This window comes from Pundamilia nyererei, unplaced genomic scaffold (genome assembly GCF_000239375.1).
Source record: "Pundamilia nyererei isolate P.nyererei 1_Seehausen unplaced genomic scaffold, PunNye1.0 scaffold00035, whole genome shotgun sequence".
Lineage (NCBI taxonomy): Eukaryota > Metazoa > Chordata > Actinopteri > Cichliformes > Cichlidae > Pundamilia > Pundamilia nyererei.
In genome coordinates this window covers 1,730,516-1,751,374 of record NW_005187436.1, presented here as the reverse complement: position 1 = coordinate 1,751,374, position 20,859 = coordinate 1,730,516, and the positions used below count along the sequence as shown (strand labels likewise).

At 40.5% G+C, this 20,859-nt stretch overlaps 2 protein-coding genes across 4 annotated transcripts in view; both read left to right on the top strand.

Annotated features, from left to right (window-relative positions):
- The window catches only part of slco3a1a (solute carrier organic anion transporter family member 3A1a), a 37,732-nt gene extending 26,483 nt beyond the window's left edge, over nucleotides 1-11,249 (top strand). For all 3 annotated transcript variants that reach the window (XM_005729934.2, XM_005729933.2, XM_005729935.2), the window contains exons 4-11: nucleotides 1,954-2,052; nucleotides 2,144-2,416; nucleotides 3,795-3,959; nucleotides 4,060-4,258; nucleotides 8,316-8,478; nucleotides 8,920-9,092; nucleotides 9,187-9,251; nucleotides 9,642-11,249. In XM_005729934.2, the coding sequence (XP_005729991.1) occupies nucleotides 1,954-2,052; nucleotides 2,144-2,416; nucleotides 3,795-3,959; nucleotides 4,060-4,258; nucleotides 8,316-8,478; nucleotides 8,920-9,092; nucleotides 9,187-9,251; nucleotides 9,642-9,994 (1,490 nt within the window). In that variant the 3' untranslated portion in view covers nucleotides 9,995-11,249. The remainder of the gene's footprint in view (nucleotides 1-1,953; nucleotides 2,053-2,143; nucleotides 2,417-3,794; nucleotides 3,960-4,059; nucleotides 4,259-8,315; nucleotides 8,479-8,919; nucleotides 9,093-9,186; nucleotides 9,252-9,641) is intronic.
- Nucleotides 11,250-20,156: 8,907 nt separating this feature from the next.
- The window catches only part of st8sia2 (ST8 alpha-N-acetyl-neuraminide alpha-2,8-sialyltransferase 2), a 14,393-nt gene continuing 13,690 nt past the window's right edge, over nucleotides 20,157-20,859 (top strand). The window contains exon 1 of the mRNA XM_005729932.1: nucleotides 20,157-20,457. Within this exon, the coding sequence (XP_005729989.1) occupies nucleotides 20,360-20,457 (98 nt within the window). The 5' untranslated portion in view covers nucleotides 20,157-20,359. The remainder of the gene's footprint in view (nucleotides 20,458-20,859) is intronic.

Sequence of the window (20,859 nt, the reverse complement as noted above, 5' to 3'; positions counted from 1 at the left end):
TTGTTAAGTATATAGTAAACACTTCCTAATGAAATACAACAACTTCCTCTATGTGTGTGTGTGTGTGTGTGTGTGTGTGTGTGTGTGTGTGTGTGTGTGTGTGTGCGTGTGTGTGTGTGTGTGTGTGAGTTGACAATTTATTAAAAAAAAAAAAACAACTTCTCACATTTGGAAGTCTTGCATTCAGACAGCAACGGAAATTTGTCAGCTACCTGCCAAAATCTCAGAAAATAGCAGGAGGAATAGGTGAAAACCTGTCATGATCCAGTGCCTCATGACTACATCTGGGTCTTTGTTCATTTCCGTGCTGGTCTGACTGTCAACCACAAAGATGTTTCACTTGTATTCTTCAGAACAACAGCCAAATGTTCCCATCACGACTTGAAAGGCTCTTTCTGTTTTGTTTCACTCCTTGTCTAGCTTAAATGAGCCTGTTTATATCGCATTAAAATGGAGAAGAGGGTATAGGTAGTAAACGCCACCTAGCAAATCTGTGAGCCATTTCCTTTATGCGAAGAATAAACTGTGATGTGAATGAGGCTCATGTGTTGACTCCCTTCCTATGTGGGTGGTCAAGGCAGGAAGCAGGCCTGATGCATTTGCTCTCAGCACAAGCAAAGACATACACAGCTTAGTCACAGTTTCCATGTTTTTTTGTTGTTTTTTTTGTTTTGTTTTGTTTTGTTTTTGTTAAGTGGCTGCTTTTGGCATGCAAACAACATCGTCCTGGTAGCAGAAATATTTTTAATGTCCCAAGAGAAGGAAGCAGAATTAGCAGGGATGTTTTCATTTCATTTTGATGGTAATTCGAAACTGCATTTCTTGTGCGCAGCAGTAGTTAAACTTAAACTCGGATCTGGTTTGTCGCAGTACAGCTCTCCACACTCAGGTCTAATAATACCGCAGATCACAGGACAGACTGTCGGGGGGATATTTGTCTCCTAAATTGAGCTTTGAGTCTTCATTATCTCCCTGCAGTCTGAGTCATAGTGCCAGACTTTCACCCCGCTGACAATGCTCTAATGAGGATTTTTAGATCAAGCTTCAAGCTGCCCACTATAAGACTGGGACAGAACCACTGTTTTCCATTGTCAGGTGTGTATGTTATGCTGTGAGTTTGATAGGGCTGAGCCATGTGAGCATAACGAACACAGTCGCTGTGTGCTGCCACCAATAGCATTGTGGTTTTTAACTGACTTGATCTTTCATGACAGCTGAATTGCTTCTGTGTTTGCCGTCATGCTCCACAGTGTACCTACTGGATAGGACCGCTGAAAACGAAGAGAATACTGTGGAAGATTTGCTGTCGTTCTATTTTGATACGTTTTGAAATTGAATATCTTCGAGTAGCTGCCCAGAAAAAGTAGGACAATTGAAGGTTTCACTTTTAGGCTCTTAGAACTTGAGCCTTTTGTACTATATTCAGACCTTTTATGAGCTAAATATTAAACCAGTTTCCATCCATCTGTTTTCTTAACTGCTTCTCCAAGTAGGCTGGAGTTCATCCCAGCTATCATAGGGTGAGTGGTGGGGCCACTACTCATTTGATAAACAAACAAGTAGAGTACAGGGAATCAAGTGCCCTCGTTAGGTGTTGTTTGTACTGTATTCTGATTTTCCTAAATCTTGCTCCTCTGTAAGAACACCCTCCATCTTACAAAGACTAAAACTAACTGTGTAGCTACTTAAAAATAAGTTAAATCTAAAGATTTTTAATGAATACAAACTCAGATGAGCAAATTAAATTAATTAAAACTGCTTGATGCTTTCTCATACTATATGTCTGTTTACCATAAATGTTTAACACTACCCAGAACATATTAACAAGACTTTGAGGAAAAACAATAAAGCATTTAGGTTACTTTAGATATTTTTTTCCCTGTATAAAAATATATCCTAGAGTACTGGATGTGTAGAAATCAAACATTAAACTTTATCAATGTTTCTTTGCAGGAATCCTCTTCTCTACACTGGTGTTCGGACCTGCCTGCGGCTTCATCCTTGGATCGCTGTGCACTAAATTCTATGTGGACGCCATCTTCATTGAAACCAGTGAGTTGAATGTGTCCCTACTCTGTGATCCTCTCGTGTGTTCTTTTTTTGGCATGTGCAGTTTATTGACCGACACCATGCCTCCCCGCAGGTAAACTGAACATCACTCCAGAAGACCCGCGGTGGATCGGGGCCTGGTGGGCAGGCTTCCTCCTGTGTGGTGCCTTACTCTTCTGCTCTGCTGTCTTGATGTTTGGCTTCCCTCAGTCGCTGCCAGCAAGGGAGCAGGAGGAGGGAGCAGATAGCGAGCAGGTTATGCTTCCTCCCTCTCTGAGCTCAGACTGTGAGACTCCTAAGCCCAGCAACGGAGTCGTAGTTAACCATGAGCCTGCCAATAGCCCCACCTGCTGTCAGCAACTCAGGGGTGAGCATGCAGCATCCAGTGTGGTACTGCAGTTTTTTTTTGGTTGTTGGTGTTGTTTTTTTAATGCAAGCATGTATGGAACAAAAACACACAACATTTTGTATTTTTATTTGTGTATTTGCCAAATGCGATGAAGTACTGACAAAACAGAAGTGCTACAGTCCTTTTTAAATAAAACCTGTTGGTGTAAATGGTACTAGATTAGTTATAATATCATCCTTTGTAGTATTATGTGTTGTTAAAGATAACCTATGATATTTTTTTCTTATTTTTTACTGTTATAGTGACAAGTGCTCATATTAAACATGGTCAGATGGTGAGGTCAACATATACCTATATAATCCCAGTAAACCAAAAGCTCAGTTTCAGACTGTGCTAAATGCTCTGGTTCAGACATCCATCATTAGTATGGTCATCTCAGCTTATGTTCAAACTTGCTGTTTTCAAGGGGCAGCCGATCAGAATAAAGCTGACTCAAAGAAAAGGAGGCTTGTATGAGACAAAGGATAAACTTAGGAGCTGCTTCAAGGCCCACTATATAACACATAAGAATTGAACTGTAAATCTACTCTAGCTACTGGAGTCTAGACTAGGTCCCCACATCGCACCATTGCAAGTTGTACTTGTATATATATTTTAATTAACAACAAGTTTGTAAAATATCTGTCTCATTAAGGGGAAATACATTGAAAGAGTATGCAACTTTTAAAAGTAAAATGAACTACTAGAAGAACTTGAACACTAGTTTTGGATTAGTAGAGTTTTTTCAGCGTTTTGATGGTCACTGTAGTGGCTATATTAATTTCTTAAAGTTCTCTCTTATATTTAATATAACCACACTACGGACGGACAACCGCCTGTTGTTATGCGGTGTCGTTAGCAACAACGACGGTAAAACCATTGCGTGTCCGCTTGTTTATTTTCCACATAAACCTTTCACAATAAAGCTCAAGACCCTGTTGAGACTTTTCAAAATAAACTGAATCACGTGAAAGAGCAGATTATTTACGGATGAGAAGTCAAAAAGAGCCGCCAGGTGCTAAAAAATAAACCTTAAACTCAAACGTTAGAACAGGCTTTTCCCTGCAGCACGCCGTGTAATAAATATTCACAAAGCAAACGGCGGCCGTTACAACTTATGTCTAAAAATGTATAGTTTCATGCATCGGTTAAAACACTCAACTGCAGGTACACGACGCCCAGCTGGAAACACTTCATGCAAGCTGCCCGAGATTCACAGAACTTTCAGAAAATGTAAATTTTTGTGATTTATATCGTTATTGGGACGATAGATGTCTTATATCGGGATATGAGATTTTGGTCATATCGCACAGCCCTACCCTCAATGCTTATCTTTCCTCTTTCCTTTTATGTCCAGTGATCCCCACGGTTACCAAGCAACTCCTGTCGAACCCTGTGTTCACCTGTATCGTCCTGGCGGCCTGTATGGAGATCGCCGTCGTAGCCGGCTTTGCAGCCTTTCTGGGGAAATATCTTGAGCAGCAGTTCAACCTCACCACCACCTCTGCAAATCAGTTGTTAGGTTTGTATTCTGTGCAAAAAGTCGCACGTATGCACACTTTTTTTTTTTTTCTTCTGCAGAGGAGCATAATAAACAGATTTGGGCCTATCTTGTGTTTAAGGTATGACAGCTATTCCATGTGCGTGTCTGGGGATCTTCATGGGTGGTCTGCTGGTGAAGAAGCTGAATCTATCAGCGCTGGGAGCAATCCGAATGGCCATGCTGGTCAACCTGCTGTCCACCGCCTGCTACGTCTCCTTTCTGTTCCTTGGCTGTGATACGGGTCCCGTCGCAGGAGTGACCATCCCGTATGGCAACATGTAAGAAAAAATATTTAATATTATCACTTGTTACATCCTCTGCTTAAAAGCATCAACGAAAAGTGGAAACTGACACCGGAGTTTGTAGAAAACACTGGTTTTAAATTACTTAATAACCACAACTAAAAGGCTAAAAGTGGCATATTCCTCACGCCAACCTCAGCCGTGCCTTGATCCAAGGCGAGTAGGGGCTGCAGACTAATGTAACACAATAAATAAAGCAGTTGAAGTAGCTGTCAGCCAAGATCATGTGAAGAGGTGCAAATTGAGATTATCTTTTATGTGTGAAAGAGGGACGAGTTAAAGCGCTGTTGCTCAGTGTGGCATTCTGATCTTCAGGCTTCTGGCCTATGTTTACTTCCTGGATAACCCCTTTTTAAAACTACCTGTGGTTACATAAAGTTTGGGAAGCCATCCTTTTTGATATCCAATTCAGTAAGCAGAGACTATTTGAAAGAATTGAACTCAATGTGTTGAAGCGCAAAGTTTGGGTAATAAACTATTTGATGATTAGACTCAGATGAAGCTACATAGCAGAGCACTCCCACCAGTGGTGGGAAATAGGACAGGACCACCCTGGAGTCTAGACGCTGCTGGTGGTGATGGAGATAAAGCAGATGGACTCGGACGAGGGTATCTGAGCGAACAAAATGAAATGGAGATGTAGTGGAGGCGGGCCACAGTGAGCACCAAGATTTAAAGCACAGGGAACAGAGGCTGATTGACTCGCTGAATAAGGAAATAAAGTTACTGGACCAGAGATAATGATGAAAGAAGTGATCTAACAACAGATTAGCAGCCCAACCATGCAGGAATGCAGGGAAACGAGTTAATACTACGTCTTCCTCGTTGAACTTGCATAGAAGCTTCATTCACACGTCGCCAGAAACTGTGTCCTTAATGTAAGATGAGATGATCTCATCAGTGGAGGAACGGCAGATATCTAATGATATATTTCTGTTGTCCTCACTTCAGCGTGTTTTCATGTCATAGGTTGAGGAGGAACGAAATGCACTGTTAGCATTTCAAACCCAGTTTATCAAACAAGAATACAAGCAGTTAACAAACTCTAGCAGTGAAAAGCGGTGCTGCTGCTAAGGCTGGAGGACTTTTTTGCAGATGAACTGTAGGGACTATAAATGTGTAAATAAAAATTCTTATCACTGCTGGACATTGGGGCAAAGATGGGACAGAAGGCTTTTTATTCAAACAACTTTGTGTCATTTTGTCGAGTCTATAAAAAGATTTTCTGTTTGGAAAGTGGCCTCGAGGGCTGCATGAACTGAATATGAATGTGACAGACTTCACTGAATCAGACACCAATAAAAAGAAGTTTAAAGCAAAGCTATTATGCAGCAGGACACGTTATTCACTTTCATATTGATAAACCTTTCAAGTGAAGCTCTGTTGTTAGAAGGGACTTTGTATTTATTATGTCGTTTGTCATAAATTAGCATGAATCACTGTCTCATGCGCACACTTTTTAACTTAAATTCTTTACTTCAAAGGTAAAAAGACAGTTTGTTTTTATAAAACCTAAAGAAGTACATGAGGATAAACTCGTAATTTTACTCCACAAAGCAAATTACATGATAATATAACAAATATGGTGTTTGGCTTCTTCCTTCTAATAGAAACAAACATCTCAAATCAGAACAGACACATTGCATTCCTCTTCACCTTATGCATGTATCTTGAATCCAAGGATATCAGCCTGTGGATTAATTCGTGATATCAAGATTGCTCCCTTTTCTCATCTCATGTTTTATAACTATTTGTAACGGCATGAAGTAAAATGCCCCCATTTTGACCTGTATCTGAATAGTACTGTCAAAAAATCAGTGAGTGAGGCAGAGCTACACCTAGGCATACACCCCACAGATCATCTGACGTGGACACACACAGTATGTGGAATTGTAGGTGGTTATTGCTCTGTTAACCCCCCAGCAGGGCTGGGTCTAACACCTTTTTTTTTTCTCTCTGGTAGAAATCTAGCTTTACTGCCAGTGCTCCTTGGTTTTGTTTTTCACAATCCAAAGGCTCCTTTTTCTTTTTGTATTGGATTTGAATTTAGAGGGAATAATCAATGATAGCCTCTCAGAATGATAAGGAGTCCTTTAAAAAAAATGCCTGTATTCAGATCTAGATAGCCTCCATATGTAATCGCTTCGATCTTGCACCAAGCCTGACAGTTTTCATGCAGATCTACCCTTAACTTCTTAGTAATCCTGCCAGTGGCATCTTCAATTGTACTACCTGCCACAGAACAAAGACCTTATTTATCATCTTAGTAACTCTGTCACTTCTTACTGGGGTGCATCACCATAGTAAGGTTAGAGATCAACCTACTGACCAATCACAGTGTCACCACAGCTGGGAAAAGCCTCTGACTTCTGCACAGATAGTAGAAGGGTTTTACTTTTTAATGTCTAATTTCTGATGCAATACACAGATGACCATTAAGAATTATAAATTCTTAGATGCAAGTTTATTCCTTCATTGTTTCTTCCCTATTACATTAAATTTGCACATAGTCTAAACCTAAATTTGAATTCTGTTTTTAATGTGTTCCTTACTTGCTCTCAGATTCTCCTGTGTCCTAATACACAGGATACAGCTGTGATATTGATGATTCTGTTTACTGTCAGTGCAGTCAGCGTTTTGCTGGTTTTCTTTCCTGGCTTCAAATAAGCTAAATTTTATTATTATAGCAGCTCTTTTCCAGTCTTATTGACCAAAGCACTTAAAGTACCCCTGCATTCATTCAGGCCTTTTAATACTAAACTGCTGTGCAACGCTTCTCCTCACACACCGCTGCTTAGTCAGCAGCAGAAATGATGCTTTCAGTCTGTATTGTGCGTTTAACCTCTTTATATTTTTCCCCATACTTTCCTCATAATTTTATCTTCCTTGGCAAAGTCCTTGGCTCTGCTGCCAGTATACTTATCTAAACTTTTAATTTTGATTGTTGCGCCAACATCAAACCTTTCAGGTGAATGTGCGATTGAGAAACCCTGGGTAACCTTGGTGAGTTGGTTAGCAGCTTCTTGTGGCTGCTTATCGTGATTTTTGATGTTTGGGTAAATGAATTCAGAAATGAACAGATATCAGAAGTATGCTGAACTCGCTTCATAGTGCAAAACCCAGGTAAAAAAAATCTTCTGCCAGCTTTCACTGCTCCTCTGTTTTCAATGCTTTAATCTTGTTATTGTACCACAGCTAAACCTGCAACAGCAGCAAATATTTGTATAATCAGTCAATCATCATATTTTAGTTAAAAATTGTTACTTTTGGTTGCTGTGTCTCATTTAAGTCTTTAAGCCTGTTTAAGTCAGGTAATCAATACATTACATTTAGCCCTAGTGAAGCTAATTATTAGTTACAAATGATGATGGTGTTTATTGAACGGATGTTAATGTAAGTGTGCGATATAAACAGGGGGCAGGAAGTAGATTAAGAGGAGGATAATTGATCTGTCGCACAGGGGCTGTTTTTGAGGAGGGGGAGATTTTACACTCACGCACACACATATGCAGAAATCCAGCTGTGTTTTGCACACAGATGTGTCGAGGTTCCTCGAGAACAGCGTACCTGTTTGGATCACTTTGAGACCGATAGCACTGTATTCTGCGGGGGTTTTGGCATTGAGCTCTTTCTCTATCTTTTTATCATTGTGCTAGTAAAAGATATTCATGTGTTCAGAAGAATATTAAACACCTCCTTTTATTTGCAGCGCACTTTGAGACCTCTGAGTCCAAGGTTGCTTCTTTTTCAGTTAAAATAAAAGCATTCAGGCTCAGTCTTCAGCCTCGGTGTTGCTTTTATCTCTTTAATAAAGTGTGAACTCAGTGATTTAGTCTGTGTGCTCATCCTGTAGAAATACTGAATGTTTGAGCCGCTTTTGAAATTGGTGGCCTAAAACCAACTTGTTCCAGAGCGGGTTAGGAGAGCTGCGTCGTTTCCATGGAGATGTTAAAAGTGAAACAGTGTCCATAATATCTGATAAAGGGCTCCTTAGTTTTACAGATGTAACTTACAGCTGTTTCTCTCTGTTTAGGACCCTGCAGGCGAGCAGGAAACCAGAAGCTCAGTGCAACAGTCAATGCAGCTGCTTCACCTCCTCCATCAGCCCTGTGTGCGGCTCCAACGGCATCACCTACCTGTCCGCCTGCCTCGCCGGCTGCAGCCGAACTGGGATCCCCGCATCCAATATTTCTCAGGTTTTCATTTTGCTTTTGCCCTCTGATTATGATGAGTACCAGCAATGTTGATGAGGACTGTAGCACAGAAAAGCCACCAGAAACCTTTATAGTGTTCACAGATATGAAGTCCCAGTATTTCACAGCTCTGTCATCAGCATGCACATGCTGGGCAGTCAGGTGGTAACGTGCTTGTTTCAAGATCAGATGCTGACTGCAGATAATGTCTTCTATATTCAAATCACATCAGCCCAGCAGCACAAAATATCACCACTTCACTGCTGCTGAATTTATTTTTGCTTTTCTTTTTTCAGTTTTTAAGTGCTCCTAAAACAAACACACATTGCTCATTTCTACTGAGGATTTTGATCCAGACGTGAGGAGCAGGTGTAGCATGTGTGTTCCTGCAGGATGAATGGCTTGTTGTTGTACAAACGTCTCTCTCTCTCTTTCTGTTGACAGAATCTGACCGGCTGCTCCTGTATATCCAACGACAGCGAAAGTGCCACGGCGGTTCCCGGGAAATGCCCAATGCTGGGATGCCAGCAGTCTTTCCTCATTTTCCTGTGCGTGATTTGTGTCTGCAGCCTGGTCGGAGCCATGGCCCAGACTCCCTCTGTCATCATCCTAATCAGGTATCGTTGTGGTTTTATTTTATTTTGTGAAGAGACTCTCAATGCTTTAATTTGAAAAATAAAACTTTTTTTGTTCTGTCTGTTTCTCTTGAAGGACTGTGAGCCCTGAGCTGAAATCATACGCGCTCGGTGTGCTGTTCCTTCTGCTGCGACTCCTCGGTAGGAACCGTTTCCAGATAACACATCACTTTCACATGCAATCGCTCAGTCTCATTTCTCTCACTCGCAGCACAAATCCTGTTGAGGCTGCAAGCGTGTGGCATTTTACCAATGCCTCCAGTGACGCACTCTGTTAATGACGGCAACCCGTCAATCGCTGATGCGCGGCTGCATCGACTTTACGTGTTTTCAGATGGAAAGCAAGTAAATCAGATCACGAGAGTGTAAAAACAACCTCACGTTCAGGAGGCAAGAGAAGAAATGGAACATAAGAGAGACAAAATGTGATTTTTAAATCATTTCAGTGCGTACGGAGTGATAGTTTGAAGATTTATGATTCTCCTCTTACAGCCAGCAAACCTTAGCTCAGTGCATGTTTCTCTCTTGCAGGATTCATTCCCCCTCCTCTGATTTTTGGTGCTGGGATCGACTCCACTTGCCTTTTCTGGAGTTCGGACTGCGACAAGAAGGGTGCCTGCCTGTTGTATGACAACGCGAAATACAGGCATCTCTACGTGAGCCTGGCCATCGTTCTCAAGGGTGTCGCCTTCCTCCTTTACACCACCACGTGGTATTGCTTGCGGCGGAACTACAGGAAGTACATCAAAAGTCACGAGGGCCACTTGACGCCAACTGAGTTTTACCCGTCCCTCACCGACGGCCCCAAAGTCGTCGACAGGACGAAGTTTATATACAACCTCGAGGACCACGAGTTTTGTGAAAATATGGAGTCTGTTTTATAATTTGTAAAGCAAAAAAAGGACAATATGGACATTTAAATGACTATTTTAGGAATGTAGTTTTTTCTTCTTTGTTAAATTCAAGAGGTTTTGATAAAGGCGATCTATTTTACGGCCCGTTGAGGTCCTCGGTGGCTCTCGACTGCGCTACACGTCCTCGATAAAATCAAAAGGGTCCATTGTAGTTGTTTACGTCTGAGCGAGGTGTTGCCAGTGAGTTCCCGTGTTGACTCTGTGGTAGAAGACGAGCGCAGTACCGTCCCACTCAGTCCTAGTCTGTTATTAGTGAGTGGACATGATGCTACTACAAACTATAGTTGCCATATTGTTTTAGGTCCGTCACGAATCCAGTGACAGTTTCCTTTCAGTCAACACTGTGTGTTTTTGTTCCGTCACTCTTCAAAATGACATTTTTATGGTTAAAAAAAGAAAAGTTTGGTTTGTTTTTCAGTTATTCATATTTATAAAAGTTGCCAAGTGTTTACAAACTACTAGTTGATGCGTTTTAATTTCACTGCAGGAAATTTTCCTATTGAAAAATTAAAAAAAGAGAGAACAGAAACACCCTCTCTGGGTTATTTTAGTGGCCTGTTGGATCTTTTAACTGCTCAGTTTCCTGTTCTCTTGCTGGATCATAGACACTGTTTTTTGATACTTCTTAGACTAGACGTTGAGGTCTTGTCTTATAGGTTGAAATGTGCAATGTTTCTTCATGATAGCATTTCCATGTTGTTTTTACTTCTTTTCAGCCTAATATGTCTTAATAAGGGATAGTTTGAATAAGAACTTTCTATATGTTTTCTTTTGGCTTTTGCACCCAGTGTCAAAGCGAAGGAAATCAAAAGTAGTATTTTTATGTTGTTCATCCTTCAAGTGGAAGGTTTGTTTTCATTTGGCCCAGAATGTTTTTATTAGATTGTTTTCGAGTATAAATTATATGTAATCTAATTGTCTGGGATGTGTGTGTGTGTCTGATGTTACAAAAGATCTGGGACAATTCATATCTGTGTTGCCTGTGTCTTCAAACTAGGCCTGTAATAAGATACAGAGGTTACAGATGTGCTAAAGGAGACTGTGTGTACAAGGTTAAATAAAGTTAAAGGGCACTGAATTCATATCCAGGTGTGACTCACTGCATATGTGACCTGTTACTCAGCTGAGCTCTCTGCAATTATAGTTTGTCCCTTTTCTTACACTTTTTGTATGGCAGCATATTGTTTATTTTACTCTGGAAATAAATTATTTTTCAGAAAATTCATTCAAATTTGAGTTCTTTTCTTTTGAGTTCTGTTTGTGTGTAAGTGGCTCCATAGTGTAGTCGTTTACACATTCGCCTAACAAGTCAAAGCTTGCCAGTTTGGTCCCAGGAGGAGACACGAGTCCCTTGGGGTTTGCATCAGGAGGGACATCAGGTGTGAAAATCTGCCAAATCAAATATGCAGAGCCATCCTGTGGTGGCCCCTTGTGAATAAGGGAGCAGGCAAAATAAGTTTTATTTTGCATGTGTGTAGAGCTGAGTTGTTCAATGTTTTTATAAACAACCACTGTTTCTGCTGGCTAGCAGGGGGCGACTTAAGGGGCAAAATGTCACAAAGTATGGAGGAGTGTCTACAGCCATCTGTAAAATATGGTGGAGGCTGGGTCATGGTTTGGGGCTGCATTTCAGCCAGTGGTGTTGCGGTCAAAGTTGATAGAATTATATTGGTCATATTTTCATCCACAATGCAATACAACCTGTAAAGTGTTGTGGTCTTAACTCAAAAGAAGTAATGTATTATAGCGATGTGGAGTACTCCAGATTTTGGTATCGATCTGATACAGAGTAAATACAACACCGATGCCTTTAATGATACTTTTAACCTTTAAAGGCAGCTTAGGTCAGAGAGAGCAGTGTGTTGTGATTCATGAGATGAATCAATTTGCTAAACCTGGATACATTTTAATGGCCACTAAATCACTGTTTTTATGCAATAATTAGCTAACATAACGAAATGCATCTTTTAACTTTTCATGTATTTTAAAACTGGATTTTCTGGAGACCTGGAATGCCCACCCTCCAACAGGTCTCGTCAGATGTCTGCCCCTCCCTGCACCAGGTCCTGCCAGAGGTTTCTTCCTGTTAAAAGGGAGTTTTTCCTTTCCACTGTCGCCAAAGTGCTTGCTCATAGGGGGTCGTCTGATTGTTGGGGTTTCTCTGTATTATTGTAGGGGTATTTACCTTACAATATTAAGCGCCCATATGGGTGGCTGTTGTGTAAGTAAAATTAAAATCAATTTAGTTTAATTTAAACATGTCTGTCTCTAAGGCACTTTGGATCAACTTCTGTTGTTCAAATGTGCTATAAGTAAAACTGACATGAGAGTTGATACAAAACGATTCAGACATTTTTCATAGTCTGTGTTTAATGCAATTTTTTTTTTCATTTCTGAAAAACATAATTTATTTAACATGATTATATTACGTTAAATAATATAATGCATATTTACAGGATAGAGCAAAGTATCTATCCGATAACAATACCAGCATCGGTATCAATGCTATCAATATTTGGATTCATCTGCCCACCTCTGATATATTACACATTACTCATTACTTTTTTTTCAAGTAATGCTATATTTTACTTAATTACTAAGTGGATGAAGTAATTTGTTACACTACTCGGTACTTTGTTCAAATGGCCAACAATATAAACTTGAGGCAGTTCCACACACCAACACATAACTTATTCTATTTAGAACACAGATGCAATATTTTAGTATTTATTTATGAACAGAAAATTGACAACTTGAAGCAAAGCTGAAAACGAGCACAGAGAGACTTCAAAGCGATTGCCACAGTCAACTTTAGAAACATGAACAAGTACAAACGGAAGCTACAAGGCTGACTGCTCATCACTGCCTTTGTTGTCTGCTGAAGTTCAGGCTCTGGCTGCTAGCATACATTCAGCTTTAATGTCACTTTGGGGTTTTGGCTAGCTTTGTGTTAGCATGCTGTCTGTGCAGATACTTGGAAAGAGCTGAAGTTGTGTTATCAGCAGAATGCGATTGATTCTATCCTGGATGTAGTTTCAGCTTTACCATCGTACTCTTGTCCTTTCATAAAATAAACAGTAATGTCCATATCTGGACTGCAGGCTGCTCCACCGCGGTCCTCCTCCCACAAGTAACGACACAATTGCAACGGTAATTTATTAATGAATTTAGTGCAGTAACTGCATCACTGAAAAATATAATGTGACTCAATGCTGTTGGCCACAACTTCATTTTTCAGCATGACAATGATCCCAAACAAAGTGCCAATGCAGTAATAGCATAGCTGGACAGAAAAACATGCAGGAGTCGCAAGAGTTCAGGCTGTGCTGGTCAAGCAAAATATTGATTTTCAAACTTTTTAGAATTGTACAAACTCTGTTTTTTCCCTGTATACTGTATTTCTATTCATGTTTGCACATATTTCAATAAATTGCTGCACTTATTTACCACACTGGCTCAGATGTCACCTGGCTTAATGAGGTCTAGAAGTAGGCTACTGGAACAAGATATGCAAGGACCGAGAACATGGAATTGTTGGAGTGTGTGTGTGTGTGTGTGTGTAATCACGGTTCTATTTTTCAGATAGGCTTTTTAAAGATTCTAATATAAGTGTTGAGGCACTGTTAAAATAAAAGCTCCAGCTCAGCTGCCAGTTTGTATTCACGGCTCAGCACATATTCCCAATATTGTACCAAGTCCTCGCCCAGCGAGATGCTTTATATAGACACGAGAAATTAATGGTACCACATGAGGACAGAGACTTTCCATATTTTGATTTGCACAGTGGATTGGAGGCTTAGTTTAGCCGTTAGACTTTAGCTCTCACAGTTTGAGTACCACAGAACCACTGAGAGTTTGTAAAATATGCTTCTAGATATTATGTAATACATGTTTCTGCAAAAATAATTTTAACAAGTGCTACTTAATATTTTTACTGTATAAAAACAATAAATAAATCAATGAACAATTTTACCTTTTGAAGTCAAATAAGCATGAATGTTACATGAGGATGTATATAAGGCTCTCTAACAGCAAATGCTGCTGAGGGAAGGACAAAGTGTGCAATGAGAATTAATTTTTTTTGTATAATAAAGGCTTTCAAAAGCAGCACAATTCAAAGTTCTTCACTTCATCACATTAATAGACGTGAGAGTTCAATCAGACCTCAAGTTTTCTAAGACTTTCATTCCTGATATATGACATATGAAAAGTGAAGTAGATTCAGTCCCTTATAAACCAACAAAAGAATATAAAAGTCACTTTATTGACACACAGGGAGCTGGTACAAGATGACTGATGTGGTCCTCTCTCCTGGGTTTTTTAAGAAACACTTGAATAATAGCTTTCCTGGATTTCTGGACGTAGCACACGAGTCCTTGTGTTCTTGACATCATGTAACTCTCAAATGTCCAACCTTGAGCTAAAATGACTGAGCAGAGCTATATATATATATTCACTTTCATCGGTACAGCTGTTTAACTCAAATATTAAATCGTCCAATCATCTGACAGTAATCCATGGAATTTCAGCAAGCAGACATGATCAAGTTAACTTTCGGAAGTTCAAACCGAGAGAAGAAAAATTATTTAAGTGACTTTGAATGCGGCATGGTTGTTGTGGCAAGGTTTGCAGAAAATGGTCTGAAAAAGAGAAAATATTCAGTGAGGATCAGTTGTCTGGGTGAAAATGCCTGGTTGATGTCAGGGGAGAGTGGCAAGACTGCTTCGAGCTAATAGGAAGGCAACAGAAAATCAACCAAGCTATGCAGAAAAGCAGCAGATGGGCTACAACAGCATCAGAAGACCACACCGGCTGAAGAACAGAAGAGCATCTCTGATCAATAACCTGTCAATCTCGCTAAAATCAGCCTCGGTGAATCTATGTCACAAATTAAGACATTTCTCGTCCTTGTCATACCGCTGTGCTGATTTCTGTAAATAACTAAGGTAGAAAATACGGTAGTGAAATCCCATATGACAAACGTTGTAGCAACTTTATATTAACCCATATATGAAAACAGCATCCTAATGATTATGCCAGTTATCCTTTCTGGGCAAAAACAAACACACTGGAATTAATTCCTGTTTTCAGCCTTAACAAGTATTTAAGGTGCAAGATTTAGTCCTACAGTTTGAGTGTCATTAAAATGTAACCAAATGAGAAATAAGAAGGAAATTTTGAAAAAGTGTCAATAATATACTTTACAGGTATCGACAAAAAAAAAACCCTAACCCTGTCAGTCAGAAGCTGACCTGTAACAGGTGGGAATTACACTAAAAACAGTGTTGCAGAGCTGAAGCCTGTCTGCTAGTGCTGTGGGATACTTATACTTTTGGTATAGTTTAGATACCAAGTATCACCAATACCAGTACTAATACCGATACTTTTGACCTATAAAGGCTTACGTGTCATGGTTTGAGATGAACCATCATCAATTTGCAACTCTGAATACATTTCACTAATTCACAGATTTGTATTTTTCACAATAATTAGTTGTATTAACCTAAATTTCAAAGTGTGCTTTGTTGTATTAACAAAAAACACTAAAAATTTTCACATATTTTAAAACTACTTTTTCTTTTTTAGTAAAATAATAGTAATTTAAAAAAAGGTTCAATACTGAACAATACTGAAGTAAGAGGCAACAAAGTATCGATCTTATTGCATTAGTATGTATCCAATATCTATACCAATACCAGCATTCTTATCGATATTATCTTTGGATCGAGCCCACCTCTGCTTTCTTCGGTTCAAAAAAGCCAAACATGATCTTATGGCAGCACGGTGGCATAATTATCTCTGTTGCCTCACACCAAGAAGGTCCTGAGTTTGCGTGTTCTCCACGTGTTTGCGTGGGTTCGGTTAATTGAGGTTAGGTTAATTGGTGATTCTAAATTACCCATAGGTGTGTATGTGACTGTGATGTCTGTGTTAGCCCTGCGTCAGCGTGCCTGGAGCCTCTCGCCCTGTGGTAGCTGGGATAGGCTCCAGTGCGCCACACGACCCTGCCAAGGATAAGCAGAAGAAAATAGATGAATGGATCTTATGACACATGTAAAGCATGTATAGAGGCATCAAGGTACTATTCCCTCATCTCCTTAGTCTTATCAAATTTAAGGAAATACAGTCTGCTGGAGCAGTTATCTTATGATATGTTACACAGATCTCACTGATCTTACATGCAAAATTAATGGCCTCCTCATATTTGTTGCTTCTGAAAACGACATCTCATAATTACAATGACACCTCAGCACTTGCAAATGTGGCTATAATGCGCTTTAAAAAATGAGGGCGCAGTGTATTTCTGCCTGTCTTTGAGCGAGTGTCGTTGTCAGGTGGTTGTAAAGTCTAATAATAGCTCAATGACACTCCTGAACAAGACACACACACACAGAAAGAAAGAGAAAAAGCTTGTGCATGACAGCAGCAGTATCAGTATCACTGCATCTGTCTCAACAGCCTCTGATATTCACCTCACTCCTGATACTCCTCACAACAAAGATGCACAAAATACAACAACTGCGATTCCCCGGGAAGGTGTCCTTGTTGAAAGGCAGAGCAAAACCAAAACAACAAAAAAAAAAAGAGCCAACAACAACAACAAGAATCCACCAGCAGGAAACAGACGCTGCTGCAGGCAAGAGTTTTCTCTCTTAGTCAAGAAGTGTCAATTAGCCTAATGGCTGCTTTAGTAAGACAAAGCGTTACACAACAGCTCGAGTGGAGAAAATAAAGCAGTAAATCCTCTCTGGGGTGCCTCGACTTGCATCCTTCTCAAATTGCTGATACACGTTCAGTGACTGTTAATCTGATAGAGTGACTGAATTCATCCTGCTCTCATTTGGATTTTCATCCCAGAGTGGAAATGCGACGTACATGTTCCACTAAACACACTGAGAGTGAACTGTGAATTAGCACTGGATGTAAAACCAGACATCATATGTGTAAATATCATTATGAGTCATTATGCACAATCTCAGGGCTCCAGCTGCACTTTTCAATTTATGTAAATTAGACCTTTATTCATGTCTGTGAATCGCAATCGTGTAGAAAATGTATGCCTGGAATATGAAAACAGATAGCACTTTCCCTTTAGATTTGCTTTGACTGCATAATCCCTAATTTACTTTCATTATATATCAACTAACTAACTAGCTAAAGACTGACTGAGGGCGAAAATGATGATGCTAATGATAGGAATTGTATAATGGAGGGGTAACACATTTTAATAAATGACTTTTAATTACAAAGGAATGAAGTATCGATGGCGACTATTCAAACGTTTGTACTTATGAAGAAACTCATCTGCTAAAGGAACGGCAAGAAAATAAAAAAGCAAACATGGGAGGGAGGAAAGGAAGGAAAGAAGGAAGGAAGGAAGGAAGGAAGGAAGAAAGAAAGAAAGAAAGAAAGAAAGAAAGAAAGAAAGAAAGAAAGGAAGAAAGAAAGAAAGAAAGAAAGAAAGAAAGAAAGAAAGAAAGAAAGAAAGAAAGAAGGCCTCTCTTCTGGTGCCGTGTACAAGCAGACAGGTTGATAAAACATGGAGGAGCCAGTAGGAAGGAGAATGGGGGAGGTTTTTGATATTTTCTTCCTGATTGTAACATCAGCAGAAGATTTTTCCTGAAATTGTCTGACAACCAAGAAAAATGTGAAAACTGCTGTCAGAACTTTATGTTACAAGGGTTTTAGTTAGCAAATGAGTTTTGTTCTGAGATGCACAGTATGACTTCAAAACAAAGGTTTGTGTGACATGTTTTCAACGTGAGTTGAATTCCAGGTGTGATTATATTAAAATAAATTCCCCGGCACGATCAGGTGGCGCGTTTACCTGCACGTCTGCACTTGCTTCCTCAAACAAATGACACAAAAGCGGCCTGACGTCGAATAGAGCTGTCGGTTTGTTACAATCTGACTCTTGCATTAAATTCAAGCAAACACAAAAAGATGACAAAAGACTAAATTGTGCCTGGAGGCGCGTTGACTAAGCAGGGAGAAATTTAAATGCCGAAAGATGAGGATGATTATTTGAAAGCAAAATGCATTTTACTCCAGTAAAAGTCAGCAGGCATTCCCCCCGAAAAGTTGCAACTCGGTCTGTTAGATTCACACAATAAAGGAAAAGAAGTGCTTCAAACTCAGAGTTTCCTGGGGTTGGACGTCCAAAGCCCCAGCTAAACCCCAGGTCACATCTAATGATTAACAGAATGCTTCATCCTAAATCCTAAATCTTTTCTGATTTTAATGAAGTATCTACACAATGCAGTGTTTTATCTATAGCTACAAGCGAAAGGAAAAAAAACTCCTTCCAGTTGTTTTTGTGGATTTGAAATCCCATTAACGAGTTATATAGTTAGCTGGTCAAGTGTCCACGCCTATGTTTGAATATCAAATTGTAGTCTCAACATGCTCCTCAGTGTGGAAAGTAGTAGTTCACAATGCCTGATGACAACTTCAGTTTTTGACAGTTTCCCAAAATCAAAATGTTCTAATTTTTTTTGAACAACACTTCTCTGATGAGTGTCAGAGGAAAGTGTCTCTGAGGGGCGTTTTGATAGCACAAACAAGACTGCATGAGTGATAACACAAAGCACACTACTCCAGTCGCTCACAATTTGCTTAAACAAGTTGCTGGAAATGCTCTTCAGTCCATATTGACAGGACAGCATCACACAGTAGCTGCAGATTTGTTGGATGTACATGGATGATGCTGGTGTCCCGTTCCACTACATCCCAAATGCTCTGTTAGATTGAGATCTGGTGTCTGTGGAGTCCATTTGAGCACAGTGAACTCACAGCTATGTTCTAGTTTGATGTGATTTGAGCTTTGGGACATCTTTTTGTGACACTTTGGTCATCCATGGCACTCAGGTAGGCTGCGGTGTTTAAACAACGCTCAGTTGGTACTAAGACACTGAAAATGTGCCAACGCCAGCAGCAGCAGCAGCAGCAGCAGACGTGTGGGCTTCTGCCACACATCTGGGCTTCTGCCACACATCTGCTTCAGAGATGCTCTTCTGCTTCTTTTTTGTAGCAGCCCTGTAATGTGAACTTTTTCTAATCGATTTCACTTTTAGATATAAGATATTGTATAAGACAAAGAGAAAACGTGTCTATAAGACAAAAGCAAATTATGCTTTGTTTTTACAATGCAGTGTATTTTATTTTTACTTGTGTGTAATCTTTGCTGTTTGTGGGGTAATAGCTTTGATTTCTTGGATATTTGGCCCATTTAAAAAGTGCAGTATTTGTTGAAATTTGCCAAACAGGGTGCACTCAGAAGCTACTGTGACGCAGATAGATGTGGGATCCGTTTTGGCTTCTTTTTCTTGTTGGATGTGTGAACATTTTCATTGACATCGCTGTCCACTGACTCACTGCTGCAAGGCTATTTACGTTTGGTTTTTTTTTGATTAGATAGAAGATTTTTTTCAAATGCCACTCCGGTCTGGTGGTAAAGAGAAGATGTGCTGCATCTCCTTTCCGAAGATGTGAATTTCACTCTTGTTACTGACAAAATTTGGGATTCATTTTTAAGTGGAAATGTGAAGAAAAAAGATAGATATAGGGCTCTCTGCTGCTCTAAACAAACTAATGACTAAAGCTGACTATGAAAGGCACACAAGTAGTTTCCAACAGTGGTGAACACGGCTACAGAAAGATGTTTGACCTTTATTTTGATAACGTGGGTTTTCAGACCACACATGCCTGCTTGAATACTGCACTCAGATGATTCATGCATGCCTGATTTTTTCTCTTTTTTTTTTTAATTTTTTAACCACTCGCCTCATACACCTGTGCAGGCTGGCTCCACACTGCTGCAGTCTCTCACCTCTCCTCACTCCGTGCGCCAGCAACACCTGGAGCAGCAACCTGGAGAGTGAGATCAAACCGGCTGAGTGGATGGTGGATGTGGAGTGGGCGGGTGGGGGGTAGTGAAGATGGGAGAGTTTGGCCCCTGCGCCTTTAAGACTGCATGTGGTCCACATCTCGCTGCTCCCATGGCAGGCTCTGTAGGTGCACGCGTTCAAAGTTTGACTGGGGAATAGAGGGAAGAGCGGAGACCGCAGCAGCGGCGGCAGCAGCAGCAGCAGCATCGCCCCGTCGGGAAACAGAAACACACACAACTGAACATCTGAGAAGAGAGAGAGGAGAGAGGAAGGACCGCAGCTCGCCGGGGAGTGTCCGACTCTGGCGAAAAGAACAAAGGCACAGATGACTGAGCGGATTTTCGCTTTCTAAATGGAAAATACAAGGAGGTTCATTTAAGTCAGTGTTCGCTAAACGGAGGGACTCCCCCCGGCCCCCCCGGCGGCTGCAGCCTCCCCCCTCTCAGCCATGCCGCTTGTATTCCGCACACTGTTGTTCGGCTTTGTAACGCTGCTGGTTGTGCTTTTGATAATTGATGATATTGCAGAAGTGGAGGAAGAAACTGCGTAAGTATCCCGCCGTGATTTATCCACGCAGTGTGTGTGAGAGAGGGAGAGGGAGGGAGAGATGATGCCCATTGTTTTCTTACCCAGCAGGTTATTTCCTTCAGGCTTTCTCAGAAGATTTGAGGTGCGATGTGTGATGTGAGGGGAGGGAAAAGGGGGCTGACTGAGTGGAATAAATGAGTTTATTTGAATTGAAATGAAGTTCGGAGTTTGGGGTGCCGGAGTGTGCGCGGTTTGTTTTCTACATTTGTAACACTTGGGTGCAGCAGGAGCAGCTGTTCCTACAGCAGCCCGCCTGCCTGGGTCTCCAAGGATTAGGCTATTTGTCTTGCAGCAGGCTGCATGCGGGATAGGATACATTTACACTATAAGAGAGAGGGGGGAGAGAAAGAGAGAAGGGGG